The sequence below is a fragment of the Nuphar pumila genome, chromosome 6 (assembly GCF_984573655.1).
Source record: "Nuphar pumila chromosome 6, dmNupPumi1.hap1.1, whole genome shotgun sequence".
In the NCBI taxonomy this organism is placed as follows: Eukaryota; Viridiplantae; Streptophyta; class Magnoliopsida; order Nymphaeales; family Nymphaeaceae; genus Nuphar; species Nuphar pumila.
The window spans coordinates 94,869,930-94,888,886 of NC_143254.1; the positions used below are offsets into that span (position 1 = coordinate 94,869,930).

An 18,957-nucleotide genomic window follows, 5' to 3' on the forward strand; every position below is an offset into this window, starting at 1 on the left:
CTGCTTTCCAATATTTTATTCCTAGATTGCTTTGATATCTCACAAGTAATCCCATAACAAAACTAATATCAGGACATGTGTAAACTTGAGCATACATTATGCTCCCAAGGGCGGCAGCATATGGAATAGTCTTCATTTCTTGCTTCTCAATCTCATTTTGTGGACACTGATGGGAACTAAATTTATGACCTTTAAAGATTGGCACTTCACATGATGAGCAACTCGACATGTTAAACCTTTCTAAGATCTTAGCAATATAGGCTCTTTGAGATAAACTAAGTAGTCTTTTAGTTCTATCACGATGGATTTCAATGTCAATAACATATGATGCATTCCCCATATCTTTCATATCGAAATGATTGGAAAGAAAATTCTTAGTCTCACTTAGAAGACTCAAATCATTTGTAGCAAGTAATATATCATGCACATATAGAATCAGAAATATAAACTTGCTTCCACTGACCTTTAGGTATATACATTGATCAACAATGTTCTCACTAAACCCAAAGGACAAAATGATTTCATTAAATTTCAAGTACCACTGACGGGAAGCCTGTTTAAGCCCATATATGGATTTCTTTAATTTGCATACTAATTTTCATTTTCTTTCATTTCAAAACCTTCAGGTTGCATCATGTATACTTCTTCATCTAGATTCCCATTTAAAAAGGTTGTTTTTACATCCATTTGATGTAACTCTAAATCATAGTAGGCCACTAGTGCCATAATAATTCTGAATGAATCCTTTCTAGAAACAGGAGAAAATGTTTCTCTATAATCAATGTCTTCCTTTTGAGTGAATCCTTTAGCTACAAGTCTAGCCTTGTACCTTTCTACATTACCTTTGGGATCACGTTTGGTCTTGAAAATCCAATTACAACCAATTGGTTTATATCCCTTAGATAATGTAACAAGTTCCCAAACTTCATTCTTTTGCATGGATTCAATCTCCTCATTCATGGCATTCAACCATAAATCAGATTTTTCACTTTCAATGGCTTCTATGAATGAGAATGGATCATTATCAGTACCAACATCATAATCACGCTCTTACAAATATATAATATAGTCATCTGAAATAGCAGGTCTCCTAACCCTCTGAGACCTTCTAGGTGTAGAAGTATGTACTATATTATCAGTATCATCATGCATATTATTTTGCAGTGGTACATAATCAACATCAACCTCTACAGTGGGTAATGTGGTATGGTTTCACTGTTGATCTATCATATCATGATCAATGGGTTCAGACCTCACATTTGTCATAGAGGTAGTAGGTAAATGATCCCAAACTTCCTTAAATTCCACATTACAGTGGAATACTACACATACTCCCACTATTTTTATCATTCTCAATAAACTTAGCAGTGCCAGTTTCAACAATCTTAGTGGTGTGTGATGGACTATAAAATCTATACCCTTTTGACCATTCTGGATACCCAATAAAATAACAATAGTTCTTGAGTCCAATTTTTTTTCTTGTGGATTATATAATCTAGCCTCTGCTTGACAACCCCAAACATGCATATGTCTCAAACTGGGTTTCCTTCCTATCCATAACTCAAAAGGAGTTTTAGGAACAACATTACTAGGAACTCGGTTGAGAATATACATAGCGGTTTTCAAAGCCTCATTCCATAAATTTATGGGTAAAGATGAATTGCTAATCATACTTCTCACCATATCCATGAGAGTACGATTTCGCTTTTCAGCCACACCATTTTGTTGAGGTTTTCCTGGTATGGTGTATTGAGGTTCTATGCTTTTCTCTTCAAGGAATCTAGCAAAAGGTCCAGGAATACGACCCAATTGACCATATCTACCATAATATTCTCCGCCCCTGACAGATCTCACAATTTTGATTTTCTTATTCAATTTATTTTCTACCAAGTCTTTGTAAATTTTAAATGTTTTCAAAGACTCGGACTTTTCATGTAATAAGAAAACAAAACCATAACGTGAAAAATCATCAATAAATGTGATAAAGTATTGCTCACCACTTATACATTGTGGAAATGGACCACAAATGTCAGTGTGAACCAATTCTAAGAGTTCTTCACGTCTACAACCTTGTTTATTCTGGGTCTTGGTTGTTTTCCTTTTATACAATCGATGCAAGTGTCAAAATTAGTGAAATCAAGATTAGGTAATATTCTATTTTTCACCAATCTTAACATTCTTGCTTTCGATATGTGACCCAATCTTTTATGCCATAGCATAGAGGAACTCTCATCAATCAGGCAACGCTTAACACCAATATTCATATTCAAAGTAGAAACATTATTAGAGAATGAGCGATCTGCATTTAATTTATAAAGACCATCACATAAAGTTCCAGTACCTACTAAAACAAAATTCTTAAACAAGCTAGACTTTAAGTTCCCAAAACTGACCGAATAACCCATTACATTAAGTTTGATAAGGAAATCAAATTCCTAGATATTGTTGGAACATAAAAAACATTATAAAGATCTAAATAATATCTAGTATCAAGACAAAGTCTACAAGTCCCTACAACCTTGACTTTAGATTTGGTCAGATTGCCCATTAAGATGGAGGATTCACTGTCATTTGGTTTTCTGTTGGAAAGGAATGTCTGTAAAGAATTTGTAACGTGAATAGCAGCACCAGAATCAATCCACCAATAATTAGAGGTTATATTCATAAAATTGGTTTCAAAACAAACACATAAATGATAATTACCTCTTTTCTCAAACCAATTTTTGCGCTTTAGACAGTCCACTTTAAAGTGTCCCTTCTTATGACAGAAGTGTCCCCTATCATCCATCTTTCTTTCCTCTTGCCCTTTCTTTGGTTGAAATTTCTTTCCTTTTCCTTTTTGAGACTTATAGTGCTTTGATGATGAAGCTAAATTGACAACCAGTGATCCTTCCTGTTTCAATCTCTCTTCTTCTTACACACACATGGATATCAATTCATTCAATGTCCATGTTTCCTTATGTATGTTATAAGATATTTTAAACTGCGAAAACTGTGATGGAAGAGAGTTGAGTACAAATATAACTAGAAAAGATTAAGAGATTGTCATCCACAATGCTTTAAGTTTTCTCAGCTATGTCAGACATCTCCATAATGTGCTTTCGCACTCCATTGGTACTGTCATATTTCATGGAGGTCAATTTATTAGTGAGCATTCCTGTCATTGCTTTGTCTGATCCACTAAATTGTTGTTTAATTGAATCAAGATATTCTTTAGCATTCTCATTATCAGGAACAGAACCCCTGATATTTTTTGCTATTGAACTCTTGATTATCATTAAGGACAAACTATTAGAATGCTCCCACACTTTTCAAATTTGACCTTTTTTCATCTGTACTGTTATCAATAGTGTCATTAGGTTTTTCAGTTCGTAGAGCTAAATCAAGATCTAAACAACCCAAAGTGATGAGAAGCTGCTCATGCCAATCATTATAATTTGATCCATTCAGTGCAGGAATATGGGATAAATGAGGATGCAGGGAAGCTAGAGTTATAGCTGAGCAATCAAAGTTAAGCTCACATTACTGTCATGATGCAGATAAATCATTATGTGCAATTCCAATAATCATTAACATAATCATAACTAATCACTCATAATTACATGAATATAAACTACGAACAATGTTAATAACGCTATGATAATGTCATCAATATTTAATAATTGATTAAAATACTTAAAGGCAAAGATATCTCTCCTTTGAGATAAGATTCTTCGTGTTAAGTAATTTTCAATTGATTATTAAATTTCAAGTGATATATCAAATTATAGTTACTTTCGAGCAAAACTACAATTCAACACTCTAATGCAATTTTCATTTCAAGAGAAATATCCAAATTTCTCTCCAAAATTAGCAATTGTATATATTAACACATCCTAGACCGTTCAGGGCAACTAGAATAGCGAAATAACATAGGACTGGTAAATATAAAATTGTCGATAATTAATATTCATAAATATTTCATGCACCTTTAAACAAAGTAAGAGCATGAATATTTAGTTCAAAATCTTGATCCAATTATTAGATCCATCAATTATGACTTTAAGTCTTTAACTGTATCTTATTTAAGATCCATTCATGCTGGAATTAGTGTACAAATCATGTTAAATCATGACTCGGATCCACCTCATAACATAACATTTCATGAATATGGGTAACAATGGCAATTAGAGAAGTCATAGACATGAGGGCAAAATAGTCAATCATGAGGAGGCAAAACGGTTAATCCCAATAAAGTAGGGCCATTCAGTTTCCTCTCCATTTTCCTCTCAACATGCATATGGTAATTGAGGGAGTGGAAGAGAACGCCCAACTGGCTGACGTCACCATTTGTAACTGCAGCAATACGGTTACCATCGATGGATGACAGCCACCATCCTACCCTCTTTACACGACCACCGACGAATGGCATCCAACATCCGACGTCCATAATAGTTGCTGGTGAAGGTGGGCGGTCCAACAACACCACTACTTCCCCACCAACGATTAGGATCAACAAGGGATTCAAGGCCAAATACAGCCCTGTGGATTTGATTTGGTTCACAACAATATCACTCTTGAGATCAGTTGAGTAGCACGATGGAAACTCTAATGGTTGCGTATTGGCATATATGCCATGGTATTGGCATTCATTTATGTAACTCAAATACAACCCTTTCAAGAGTGGATTTTAACAAGGCAAGCACACTGTAAATGCCCTCCATCTTATACTATTTTATTGCTATGACCTAGAAAAAGATGAAACCCTTGCAGCTGATTCAACAAGGCAAGCACACTGTAAATGCCTTTCTAAATCGATTGGACAATACATGAGATTCAACCTTTTTACATGACTAATACAATGGTCATATCCATTATTTGTCATTAGTGAATCGCTAATCAGTCGGTCTATAATCCATTGTTGTCAATGACTATAATCATCTAATCATCTCAAATAAGAAGATCATTAACATGAGTCAAGATACTAACCTGTGGCTATGATACCATTTGTAAGATTTTGGGTAGCAGAAGCGTACCTGAATCCATGTCGATGATCACTCTGTGCTGCCTTTTATGTGATAGACGATAATCCAGCTTTCATACGATCTACAATAAGTCATGTGAGTACAAAGTCTTCTCTACATTGTCTTTCTCCCACTCATTCTTGATGATGATGGGTCTCTTCAAGAAAATATTTGACAGCCCAGAGGGACTAAGTCTCCTCTTTATATTGGGTCTACCCATCAAGACCCAAAAAGGAAATTGAGTTCTTTACCCGATTTGAATTATAAAGTACTTTTATTAGATTGGGTCTAAATGTAAATAAATCCAATATTATTTTAACTTTATTTTATGCCACCTTAATGAAAATTCTAACACTTAACGCCAATTACATGATTGAATTGTTGAAGCTAAACTCAGGTAGGAGAAGGCAGGCCAATTACACATGAGAAGATGCAGGTGGAGAAGATTCAACTCAAGATCCACAAAAGTTGCATCTCAAAACGACATCCGATTCTTATCCAGGGTTTAACATAGCCTGAAGCGAAGAGAAGAAACTTTTTATGCCACTTGCCAAAGAGCAAGCTCATCTCTAACGTTAAGTTGAAGAGAACTTTTTCTCTTGCTTTCTATCCTATGAAATTTGTGCACATGATATTGGACAGAATATGAGCTTCCTCAAACCATTGGTCTGATCAAAAGAGGAAAAACACGGCCTGATCAACCATTATCGTAGCCATCAATTCGGAAAGAGCCAACTATTTTCAACCAGAGACGAGATTTCTTTTTTGAAAGGCAAACTGGGGTTAGGCAGACCCCTACCAGTTATACAACTATATCATTGGGGTTTTGAACCTGCAACGTCCCAACACAAGGTGACGTGCAGTAGTTGCTCCTACCAGACAAGCGGAGCTCCGTTAGTCAGAGACGAGATTTCTATTGACCCTCAAAAGTTGAAAGTCAGAGCTAGGGTTTACCTCATCAGACATTGTTTCAGATCCAAATTTGAGTTGCTTCAAGTTCAGATTTAGCAGATCAACCATGACCTGACCTACATCCAGTCCATTTATAAGCCTAGTTCTTCCTGAAAATGCATCTTCATAAAACCCAAAAAGCCATAGAGTGATCAAGGTGCATAACTTTAGACTCTTATACCACTAGAATGATTTTCACTTTGGCCCCAAATCTATGTAGTCCTTTCTTTCCTTGTCTCTCCTTTTTGTTTTTTCAAGTAGCGCAGCTATTGGACCAAAGGTGTGAAATTGCTTTGATACCAAATGTTAAGTACCTAACCTACAAGCCCCTAGGATGATTACATGCATAAATTTATGCTCATAAAGGCATAAACCAATAGGATCATGACAACAGCATTCATGAACTCACCCCTTCCATATGGATTTCCATCTTTATCGCAAGTAACCGAGAGCAGTCACCGGATAAAAAAAGAAAACAGAGAACAGCTTGGAGAACCTTTCCAATATGTGAACTTGTGATGGCATATCGACAATACAGGATTCAAACAATGCGTGAACGCGCTGCAACTGTGCATGTTGATCAAGAACAGTTTCATCCGAGTGTAGTTAACTGAAACAACTGGATGGTTAGGTTACACTATCATAACCGAGGGATCTCGGGTTTGAAACCCATGTAGTTATCCCCCCATCTTGAAAAAAGTAACAGTTCGTCTGACCCTTGGCTTGATTTGAGTCATCTTGGTCAGGAATAATCACATAAACAGAGGCAGAGAAAAGTAAACAGAAACTAACAGGATATATCACATCTGATGTTGATGTTTATTGTAAATGGTGGTTCAAAATTCCGAAAAAGAATGCTATGTTACAAGAGACACGAAAACATACAGAGATGCACATTCTTACAAGCATCTTCTTGTTTCTGTCAGTGGTATCCTCAGTTCTGCTTCTTCCCTCCAGACAAAATTCGTGAAATTTGCAAGCCCCGGCTGAATGCTTGGTTGAAGAGGAGCCGTGTTTGGAACTCCGATACAAAAGGGAACCAGGCAAGAACAGCAACAGGGGCAAAAATTATAAGTCCCATAATATACTCATATCCCTTTGCAAGAGCTTTTACCGAGCCCCAAAGACCCAGCATTTTCATCAGGGGCCTGCATGCTTGTGCAATCTGTAGCAATATTTTACAAAAAAGTGACAGATCAACAAGGGTTGCAATGCATAATACTTTTATAGTTAAAATGTCAAGATTTGGCACAATTCATCAATCATGTCCTGTTGACATCCAAAAATCCAATAAAAGCATGACTTTGAAACTAAAAACTGCTAAGCTCCAGGCAGAAGAATTACAGATGAGATGATGTCAAAAATGAACTTGACCACTGGCTAGCTAGCAGACATAAACCATTGACTTGGTTGAGTTAGAGGGAGAAAAAGGGTTGTCACCTGTACATTAACTTAATCACTGGTTTTTTATATTTCATCATTGACAAGTTCACAAGATTGACGAGTTTTAGCCAAAAGAAGAAAACAAATCACAGAAAATCATGCCTATCACGTAAACACCAATCTTTTTCTATAGATGGGAGAAAAGAGATACCTGTAATAGTGCCCATCCTGTTGGCATGAAGGCCAAGAGACTGGCAAAGATGTCACCAATTGTAAGGTTGAGTAGTGTGAAGAGGACAGCTAATGCACCGATAGATCCGAAAAATAACAAGAGTTTGAGCAGTCTAAACATCAATTGGAAATCTGCACTGAACTTCTTTCTTCCCATGGACACCAGCTGCAGTATAATGTTTTCTTTTAATACATGGCAACCGATGTATTGATGCTGGTTTAACACACACATACACACACACAACACACACACACACACAGATTTTCATAGGCATAAAAAATCAAGTCACAATGTAAAACATAAAATTCATGATTTCATTTTGAAAAAAAAAAATTATCCAAAGTATTATTCCTAGTAAACAAACTATGAGTCAAACATCCACAGGATTAGATTGAGTGAAAAATATGGTCTTGAACCCAGTGCATAATGAGAGCACAAATTACCTAGGGCAGGCCTACCAGCAACCAATCACGCCTGTCACACAGACACTTAGCATGTGTGTCCCATGTCAATATGACATGACACACGGATCCCCCAAGACACTTCATGGACACAGTCAAACTAGTGGCGGACATAGACACCACCACATCATTAAATTTATTTATTCTCTTTAATGATCTTGACTACTTATTTTTTATTCATTATGATTTTTTTATTTTAAAATTTGTCATCTATTACATTACACTTTAATTTTAACTAAGTTTTATTGTTTAATATTTTAATTATAGTGATTTAGAATTGTTGTTTAAGATTTTTCACGTGAATGTCATGTTTTATTGCTTCAGGTTAAGAGTGTGTGTGTGTATATATATATATATATAGGGAAATGGAAACATACAAAATGGGCACAGTGCTAAATGAAACATGCTACAGAATTTCTGGTGTTTTTTCTTTAATTCCGACCATACAAATGTGATTTATATGTTTGTTTTTATAGGAATAACTTTTTGGAGCATTTGATTCCGATGCATGGATAGGTTTTTATAAGGTTTCAAAAATCATCAGCCTACAATTTTCATAAATTTTTAAAGCCCCCATGTCCTAATTTTTAAAGCTGCCATCATGTCTCATTTCTGCATCTCTATCCATGTGAAATAGAACGACATACACACACACACAGAGTCTCTGATTCCTGATCATGGATGCATCAGATTTTGTGAAAAACTTTGAAAACCCATGCCTCTAAAACATAATCATGGTTTTGTAGAGAAATTAAGATAACAAAAATATGCGGAAGCAATATAGGATCTAACAAAGGCACATTCAAATCACAACACAAGGGTTTACGTGGTTCGGTCAACACGACCTACATCCACGGGGCACGGAGAGAATAATCCACTATAATGAAAGAGAGAGTAGAAAGAAGAAAAGGAAGGAAAAAGGTTCGTCACCACGCATTGATCCTCAGAGAGAGGTGTTGGTTGTGGTGTGGGCTTTGACTCGGGTTGTACACCCGAGAGGTAATCTTGTATTCATTTCTTCCTGTGATTTCTTTGTTGTTATTATCTTTAGCTTTGGGCAAGCTATTGGACGTTGTACTTTCTACATTGTACTCTCTACTTTCATTATAGTGGATTATTCTCTTTGTGCCCCGTGGATGTAGGTCGTGTTGACCGAACCACGTAAACCCTTGTGTTGTGATTTGAATGTGCCTTTGTTAGATCCTATATTGCTTCCGCATATTTTTGTTATCTTAATTTCTCTACAAGTGGTATCAGAGCTGGTTCGTGGAAAATCATGTTTTCTAAGTCAGTTAGCTCTAAGTTTGAGGTAGAGAGGTTTGACGGTCAAAGGTAAAGAAAATCTTGTATGCAGGTTGAAAAAGAGCTTGTATGGGCTAAAGCAAGCTCCAAGACAGTGGTACAAGAAATTTGATTCATTTATGGCTGAAAATTGATACAATAGATCGACTGCAGATCATTGTGTCTACATAAAATGGTTCGGTGAGAATTTTATAAATGAATTAAATTTCTTGTACCACTGTCTTGGAGCTTGCTTTAGCCCATACAAGCTCTTTTTCAACCTGCATACAAGATTTTCTTTACCTTTGACCGTCAAACCTCTCTACCTCAAACTTAGAGCTAACTGACTTAGAAGACATGATTTTCCACGAACCTGGCTCTGATACCACTTGTAGATAAATTAAGATAACAAAAATATGTGGAAGCAATATAGGATCTAACAAAGGCACATTCAAATCACAACACAAGGGTTTACGTGGTTCGGTCAACACGACCTACATCCACGGGGCACAGAGAGAATAATCCACTATAATGAAAGTAGAGAGTACAATGTAGAGAGTACAACGTCCAATAACTTGCCTAAAGCTAAAGATAATAACAACAAAAAAATCACAGGAAAAATGAATACAAGATTACCTCTCGGGTGTACAACCCGAGTCAAAGCCCACACCACAACCAACACCTCTCTCTGAGGATCAATGCGTGGTGACGAACCTTCTTCCTTCCTTTTCTTCTTTCTACTCTCTCTTTCTTACTTCTTCTCTCTCTGCACACTGCACACAGCTACTCTACCCTTTTTTCCACCTAGCACAGAGCCTCTACACCCTTATTTATAGATGGCATAGAGTCTTCTATATATGAACCTCCTAGAAGTGAGGCTTCTAGACTCATTCCAGAAACCGAAGGAGTTTTAACCCTTCAACTTCCTGCATTAATGGGAGTTAGGTGGCTATTCCACTCCCCCACATCATTAAATGAGAGGATAGGGCTAACCCTTCAACTTCTTCTGCATTAATGACAAGTGAGTGGCTAATCCACTTCCCCATACCATTAATGAGGGATAGGGCTGGACCCAACAGGTTTAAGATGCCAGAACATTCAAGCACGGAACAGAGTGTGTCATTTCACATGTAGGATGCTGCAATCATTTAAAGTTTTGCCCACAGCAAATCCAAAATCACTGGTTGTTAATATCTTATAAGCTAATTGGATATTAATCAAACTTGAAGAGGCATACCAGAAGAATTCAAAACTAACCTTTAAGATGAGCATAACTGCAGCAATAACAAGCCAGGACAGTCCATAAACCTGAGCATGGAAGATCATTAGTTTATCATAACTGAAAAAGAATAACATCAAACATGCTTCTCAATTGACAATGTTTGAACAGCCTAAACATCTATTAGTACTACCGATTGAACAGTGAAGAAAAAAAGAAACTAAAGAATCAAATTTGTTTCACGAATCATCACGATGCTAATATCAAGGAAAACATGTCAATTCAATTTCTCACAAGATTCTACCTTTCGTATGGTTTTCCAAAGAGGGATAAGAAACTTACAACAAGGCCCGTATTCCTATTGGCTATCTGCAAGTGGTAAACAATTCCGTATTGGTAGAGGAAGAAGCGAAGGGAAAGAACAATCTCCCAGAAGCGTCCAGATAGCCCAGTGTATTGCAAGTGCTCCTGCTCTTCTTCCCACCATGACTCCCAGCTCTTGTTCCCTGGTACTCCAATTCCTCCCCTACTGCTTATCCATTTGGTCCAATCATCCCAGTCCTCTACAATCTTTTGCCATTCAAATCCAGATGGATTGAAGAGGAAGGGAGCAAATAGCCAAGACACAACGAGGAACCACATTGAGAGTGTGAGCAACATGTATGCAGTAGTACCAGATGTTACAGAACCATAAACCCCATATACCAACAGGAGTATCATCAATTCCATCCCTTTCACAAAGTGGCTCCGTGAATAAAGTCTGTAATTTTCTGCAAACTTTTCATGTCGCACCACAAAACCACGACCAGTGGCCCTGTATTTAGCCCCACCATGTAAGACAGTGCGACCAAAATAATGAGTCTTTGTACCAAGAGAGAAGGTGAAGAAAACAGCAGAAAGCTGAAGTTGCATGATAATAATATCACTCAGTGCTGTTCTGAAGCCTCTCTCTAGTCCAATCTCCATTAACATAGGCAATGCCATCAATAAGCCTATCTGAACAAGGGACTGAGATGCCAGTGCTGCCTTAAGTGGATCATCACCCTTAGCACGTGCATGTTGTATCAGTGATTCCTCCAACCCACTTAGTGATAAATAAAGCTTCCCATACAAAAATACGTAAACAATAATGACAACCATCTGCAAACCATAACGATTAAGATGTAGCAGAATTAGTGAAAGGAGATGTGAACCAATTGCGATGCTCAAGAATCATGTAAAAGTGTTTCAAATGTGATGTCAATTACCATGGAGCTGATATAAAAACCAACAGTAGTAAAATAACATGAAAGCATGCGGAACATGTCAAAACGGTGTCCCAGACGGTAGATATCTCGACTCAATATCTGCTCCCCATTACCACATGCTACTTTTGCTTCAAAAAGTGATATTTGGTTAAGCCCAACATCACGACCCTTTCCAACTTGGATATATTCGTGGTGGGTGACATTTCCACGCCTCAGTGTTGAGTTGAAACCTGATAATAAATTTATACAACAATTCGAATTATACACAAATGGAAGTATTGATTGTGCCATAATAAAAATAAGATGTTTACCGGCAAAAATATCTTCACTTAAGTTGATCCCTCGAGAAGCCTTGCTAATACCGCCTCTTGTGATGTGGAAGATCCTGTCAAAAACATCTGGATGGCCATAGTGGAAACGAACCCTGAACACATCAAACATGTTCACCTGTGCATCAGTTCATAATCCAACTACAGGTTTTGAACTAACTTTTGAAAATAGTCATGGCAGGATAGTTCACACGAGCTATAAAGTATGCATTTACCATATTAATGTCGTTGTTCATGAACAAAATTAGTGGAAATGGCATTGCCTTCATAAGATTTTTTAAGTATAATAAATGCATATAGTGCAGATAAATCTAATTGGATATTAACGAGAAACCAAAAAATAATAAAAGGAGATGCCTATCACATTCAATGAATGGTTCAAGTTTACATTAGCACGCTTCCACATATGTTCTTACCATGGAGATAATGGAATTATTTTTTTTCTTGCTTTTGTTTATGCCCATAACAAATACTGATGTTACATGCATGTACATTTTCTGGTGTCAACATATAAACTCTTGATGCACAAATACAAATGTTACATGCATGTACATTTTTTCCTCTTCGTCAGACGAAGAGTTGAGAGCTTTCTCTGATGCTGATTTTGGAGGCTGTGCTAAAAATCGTCTTTCCACTATTGTGTTTTGTGTTTTTCTTGTAAGCTTCTTGATCTCACGAAAGAGCAAGAAGTAGCAAAGGATTGTCTTGTCCATTGTAGAAGCCGAACAAAGGCGATGACTAAGTTGTAATTGAGATTATTTGGATTTGGTAACTATTAAAGGAATTGAGAATTTCATGTAATAAAAAACTCAAGATACATTGTGACAATATGAGCGTTATTTATATTGCAAAAAATTAAGAGATTCATTAGTGTACTAAACACATTGAAATAGATTGTTATTATATAAGAAAGCCTTATGAAAATGAGATTATAGCTTTGGAGCATGTCAATTCAAAGAATCAAATTGCATAAGTATTTACAAGAAGTCTTTCTTTTTTATATTTCAGTTCTTTTTTTTTCAAACTTGGAATGATTTCTTTACATCCTTTCAAGTTTGAAGGAAAATATTGAAAGTCCATGTAATATGCATAAAGTTATGTAAAGTATCTTTATTAGGCCATTATTGTAAACTCTTTGAAAAAAAATCTGTTGAACCTAAGTCGGATCCAGATCCAGACTCGACCCGGATCCTGCAGTCGGGTCGGGCACCGCTTAAAAACATAAAGCACGCAGGGGAGGGACAGCCGGCGAGCCCTTCCCCCAACCTGGCGACCACGGCCCACATCCCCCTCTCTTTATTTCCCGGTAGCCTCACCGGCTGCCGAAAGCCCACATCAACCCCCTCTCCTTTCCGCGTATCCCGGCAACCCCGACCCTTCTCACGCACCGTCTCCCCTCGTCTTCCTCTGGTTTCGCCGGAGCAGCTCGACGCCGGCAGCCCTTGCCGGACCCCAGGTAACCCCGACCCCCTCATTTCTTGTTTTTCATCTGCCTCCCCCTTTTCAATCTATCCTGCGGGCAGGGGCCACGGCCCCTGCCGATTGTGGTTTCTGTCGAGCAGGGGCCTCAGCCTCTGCCGTGCAAATATTTCCGGCAAGTAGGGGGCTCGGCCCCTGCCATTTGTTGTTTTAGGCAGGCAGGGGCCGAGTCCCCTGCCGTTCGATGATTCTGTCAAACAGGGGCCGAGACCCCTGCCATTCAATGTATCCAGTCAGGCAGGGGCCAAGGCCCCTGCCATTTGCCGCCATCCGACGGAATCTTGTCAGGCAGGGGCCTTGGCCCCTGCCATTTCGACAACCTATGATTAGGCAGGTGCCGAGGGCCCTGCCGTTCGGCTATTTATGTCAGGCAGGGGTCTCGGCCCCTGCCATTCGTTGATTTCCCCAGACAGGGGCCCCGGCCCCTGCCGCTCTTACTCTCGACCGGTACGGCAGACAGAGCCCCGCCACTCTTTTTCAGCAGGTAGAGGGTGGAACCCTTCCGTCTCATCCGCTCCAGCAGGTCGGCAGGGGCAAGGCCCCCTGCCTGTGCCTCTCTTGCTTCTTATGCTAACTAATTAACCGTTCTTCGCAGTTTTCGCGACTGAGCACGCTCATGCCTCGTGGGTCGAGCCCATTCGTACCTACACTTACTCACATAGGAACACAGGACCTCAATCCCTCGAGGTAGGGGCAAGTTGCGCAAAAAGGTATTAAATGAACAAAATGCTAAAATACATAAATATTCAAATGAAAAGTTTGATTATCTGCATTTACTTTAAGTAGTTCCTCGTGCATTTACCTTTCAACAGTTAATTTTCCCTGCAGTTACATCCTGTATTGATTGATTGGTAAATTCTTTATGCTTTTGCCTTTACATTCCATCTATGCTATTTGCATGCTACTGTTTTTTTCTGAGCTACCACACCCGAGCCAGGCTTTGCCTCATGTGATCCTGCTATTGCAGGCCTCGCAGGGCATACATGTGCTTTCACCACTATGTCACATGGGTGCGGGTGCGGGGATTCGGCACTTCCAAAAAACCCGGGTGCCGGGGTGCGGCAGGGGCAAATATATATATATATATATATATATATATATATATATATATATATATATATATATATATATATATATATATATATATATATATATATAAAGGGGGTCGGGGGTTCCCCCGGCGTGGGTTGGGGTCCAGTTTTTTTTTGCTGGTGTGTTTGTTTGAAGACTTGTTACCCACATTCTGCTTGTGTATTTTGGCTCAACGGGACAAAATTGATGAACCAAAAGGATTGGCAATCTGATCGACCCAGCCAACTGTGTTCTGATGACTGTCATGATTCAATCATGTCTGAAACTCCCTAGTCTTCACGAAAAAAAAATATAAGCGAAAGGTTTGACGTGGTTTGTTGGAGAGAGAGTCTTCACAAGGCCTACGACGCCACTGCCTAGGGTTCTTCGAATTTCATTTTATATACAGTTGCACACAGATGACAGCTAAAAGAAATATATTGGATTTGACATGTGGAAAAAAGCGGTCTACACAAGGCTACGGCTAGAGCACCCATCTCGTCAGGAGAAAAGTGACTATTAATAGCCACCAAGGCTCTACCACCATCATTATCATTTATTATGGAGAGAGAAAATCCTTGACGAAAAAGGATTTGGTTGAAGCATAAAGACTTCAAAAGGCTCTTGAATTTTGGTTTTAATTTTTGAGGAAGATGGATCATCATTTCCAAGTTAACAGTATGTTTTCCAACGCTGTGAATTAATTGTTTGGAGGCAGGAATAGCATGGGATGCCAACAAAGCTCGTCAGATGTTGTGGACACAAGTGCCCCTTTATAAAACAAGAGCAGCAGCAGCAAGCAGCTGTCAGCAGATTTTTTTTTTTTTAAAATTCCACAGCCCATTTCGTAGGGAATTTTTTTAAAAAAAAAATCCAAACAAAAATGGACCAAAATGGCCCTGGGTGCGGTCAACGCACCCAGGATCGGGTTGACCGCACCCGCACTCACGTCGAGTCGCATCGACGCGGGTGCGACACCCTGCTAGCCGAATCTCTGTGACATAGGTGCACCGATTATCACTCTTTGCAAAAGATGCGAGATCGGGTATTGTCGCTTCAATCTAAAAAAAGAGGTTTTTCTGTATGTGAAATCTCGCCTTTTCGAGTTGGCTAAGCTATCCCTTCTATGTGCACTACTAGATGGAGTTAGCTTTACCCTGAGTCAGGATACTTGGGAAATACACAGAGATCCTAAGCTTTGTATGATTCTGGTGTATATTCTATACACGGAGATCCTAAGCTTTGTATGATTCTGGTGTATATTCTGAGCATGTAATAAATTACTCTATCAAATGATGAGTTGGGTTATTCTTTGAGATACCCTTGCTTATCATCGTAGTCGTGTCTTTAGAGAAGGACAGAATGTTGCACTACGATGGGTAGTATGAGAGGTCAATGAAACCTCGAAACGTGCAATGAACACATTTGCTGGAACCACATAAAATGTGATGATGTGCCTTTATAGGCTAGATGATCATGTGGGTCTAACAGACCAAAGCATATAGAATGGAGCGGCGGTTAAGAAACCCCCATTGTGCCCATTCGCCTCCCACGATTCATATTCATTAAGAGAGATAATGAATGATACAAAACTCTGATAGACAGGTCGTTAACGACCACCTTACGGGCAAAAGACCCGACTTCTCTAGTCATCGGAGTTAGGAAAAATGGGCTACAAAAGGTAGCTTACAGTTGGATGTATCCATAGGCCACACACGCCTTTGGGGACTTACTCTCTCGGCCACTGGCCGTCCCCTTAGGAGCGGACTTAGTAAGCTATCCAGGTTATCATAAAATACATAACATAATAAACCCCCAGACTGGTCTCGATTGTTTCTATGTTTCGTGTCATGTGCGTACCCGCATGACCAGTTAATATCAAAACTAAAAAAATAACTTGCTCACATTTCAAGTTAGTTGTAGGCTTTTGGAGGATTGATTGTTACTGTTCTTGACCACTTTCTGTATTTTGTTACTTGTCTGTGAAATCAATAATTTATTGATAATTGTATGCATTGTGAGTTACTCTGCTTATTATGCTGGACTGCTTTGCTGTATTTAGTTACTCTCTGCCTGTAGAGTCAGTGTGACTGCTATAGTTGCTTATCCTACTTTACTTTAGCACTTTGTTTTTTACTGCCTTTCTTTGCGCACCTATTAGTCTTTCGTAAAACTGACCCATTTTATGGGCACATGACGAGTATGTGTCCTTGACAACCAATGACGCGATGCAGGATGACTCGAGATCTCATCCCTTTTCTGCCTGCATCCTGGTTACCTGCTTTTGTTTGCCGTTTTGTACTTTTGCTCACGGGGGTAAACCCCCAAAGTTGTACAAACTGAATTTTGACATATATATATATATATACACACACACACACACACACATTTTTGGTCTTCCAACTATTTTTGCCAATTTGCTTATGCTGGTTTTTACCTTAACGTACCCAGAATTGTCGACTTGTCCATGTTTCAAAAATAAATTGCTTCCACTGACTTTTAAAACCAAAACTCTGAATTTTGAATGGTTTTCTAAATATCTTTCAGAAGTTAACAAGTCAAGATTTTTTGGGCGTTACAATTATGTACAACCCTATAATAAAAAAAGTATACTAGTCTTTTTAGCCTTTTTGTTTTGAACTCTCAAGGGGTCGACTCTTTTAATGTGTAGAAGGCTCCTCATTCATAATATTGAACATACTAACATTGGTTTCTCTCCCTCTTTTGTTGAGTCTGCTCTAATCCTAATCTCTCTCTCTCTTTTTCTATTGGATTTCTAACAAGTGTGACACTTAAACACGACTTTTGTATTGTCAAGTGCGGTCAACCCAGAGTTATCGAAAGCTTCTTAGATAGGTGGAAAGCCCGCTTCCCAGAAACTCGCTTTGGAAGCATGACACTCCTCACTTCTGAAACTTGATGAGAATCTCATTCTACCACGCTTCTCTTATGCTTTCTATGTGCTTCATCTATTTTTCTTATATATTCTCTCACTCTACTTTTCTTATTTTTTATGTGTTCCTTCACACGCTTCTCACTCACTTCCATGTGCTTTCTCTAAATTGGCGGTCACCATTTTTAGATTTTGTTAAAAAATTAATTCTTACACCAAAAAATCATGAAATTTAAGAAATCATTTTAGTTTTTATTTGTGTTCCATTTTGATACCCATTCAATTCTTATATTGTTTTTTTATTCCTCACTTCCCGCTTCCTATACATTTTCAAATGCATCGCTTCTCGCTTCTTGTATCGTTCCTCGCTTTCGCTTCCTAGTCTGGCAACCTTGGTCAACCATACCGGAATCCATTTCTATCCAAAAGTATACTCAGTTAACCTTAACCAAGTCCAATTTTATTTATAGTATATACATAAATGCGTATATGCACACATACACACACTATATATACATATATATGCACATTCGCACCTAATTTTTTTTAAATTGCCATGTCGCACCCTTTGCACTCGTATTGACACCTGCACCCGCACTTATGTGACATAGAGTACATATGTACATACAAAACATTTATATACATAAAATTAGGAATGTTGAGAAGGAAAAATTGTTTAACCCTTGGTAGTTAAAATCTCACCTACGCATAGTTGCCTAGTCAATTTAGGTGAGTGCCTGGGTGAGAGAACACCAAGGTTGGTATTTTATATTTGTGTATTTACGTTGTTTAAACTATTTTAATCATGTTGTTGTTGTGTATTTTGAAAATTTAAAGATCTTTTCTTTTTTTATATTTTGATTTTGATATTTTTATTTTAAATAATTATATTCTTTTGTGGGCCTCTAGGCAATGCCTAGGTGGCTCCTAGCACTTTTCACAACTAAGGTTGACCCTCCCCCTCTCCCTTATCTTTGACACATATATACATGCAAGCATACATGCATATATATACACACATATCTATATTAATTAATTAATTAAGAACCTTGAGCAGTAAATTATGTAGACTCCCCAACCCTCTGCCTCCACACGCTCCCCCCCACATGAATTTAAGCATTAACATAAATACAAACTTATGGTTTTATGCATGTATGAATGTGCACTAGCAGATTGCAAGCTACAGGTGTAGACTTTGCCTACAAGAGCCAACTGAAGCATGATAATACTGTATCATAAATATCACATATACTCCGACATACTTTTGATATTAGAGATGTTGATAGATTTCATGTTCCAAAAGGTCATTGCCTACATAGCCATTACATAATTCGACACTATAGTTTAACCAAGTAGTTGGCAATCCTATATTGAGTTTTCAATCTATAGCCATACCCAAACTTCAAAG

The 18,957-nt window shown here is 38.2% G+C and overlaps 1 protein-coding gene and 1 long non-coding RNA gene across 2 annotated transcripts in view; one reads left to right on the top strand and one right to left on the bottom strand.

Annotated features, from left to right (window-relative positions):
* Positions 1 to 6,734: 6,734 nt before the first annotated feature.
* Positions 6,735 to 18,957, bottom strand: part of LOC149835246 (callose synthase 5-like) — a 73,071-nt gene continuing 60,848 nt past the window's right edge. The window contains exons 37-42 of the mRNA XM_090011768.1: positions 12,089 to 12,201; positions 11,778 to 12,007; positions 10,873 to 11,670; positions 10,569 to 10,619; positions 7,549 to 7,734; positions 6,735 to 7,119 (exon numbers count right to left, since the gene is read on the bottom strand). Coding sequence (XP_089867894.1) covers positions 6,889 to 7,119; positions 7,549 to 7,734; positions 10,569 to 10,619; positions 10,873 to 11,670; positions 11,778 to 12,007; positions 12,089 to 12,201 — 1,609 coding nt within the window. The 3' untranslated portion in view covers positions 6,735 to 6,888. The remainder of the gene's footprint in view (positions 7,120 to 7,548; positions 7,735 to 10,568; positions 10,620 to 10,872; positions 11,671 to 11,777; positions 12,008 to 12,088; positions 12,202 to 18,957) is intronic.
* The window catches only part of LOC149835247 (uncharacterized), a 29,370-nt gene continuing 23,837 nt past the window's right edge, over positions 13,425 to 18,957 (top strand). The window contains exons 1-2 of the long non-coding RNA XR_016432829.1: positions 13,425 to 13,562; positions 14,181 to 14,295. This is a non-coding gene — a long non-coding RNA (uncharacterized LOC149835247). The remainder of the gene's footprint in view (positions 13,563 to 14,180; positions 14,296 to 18,957) is intronic.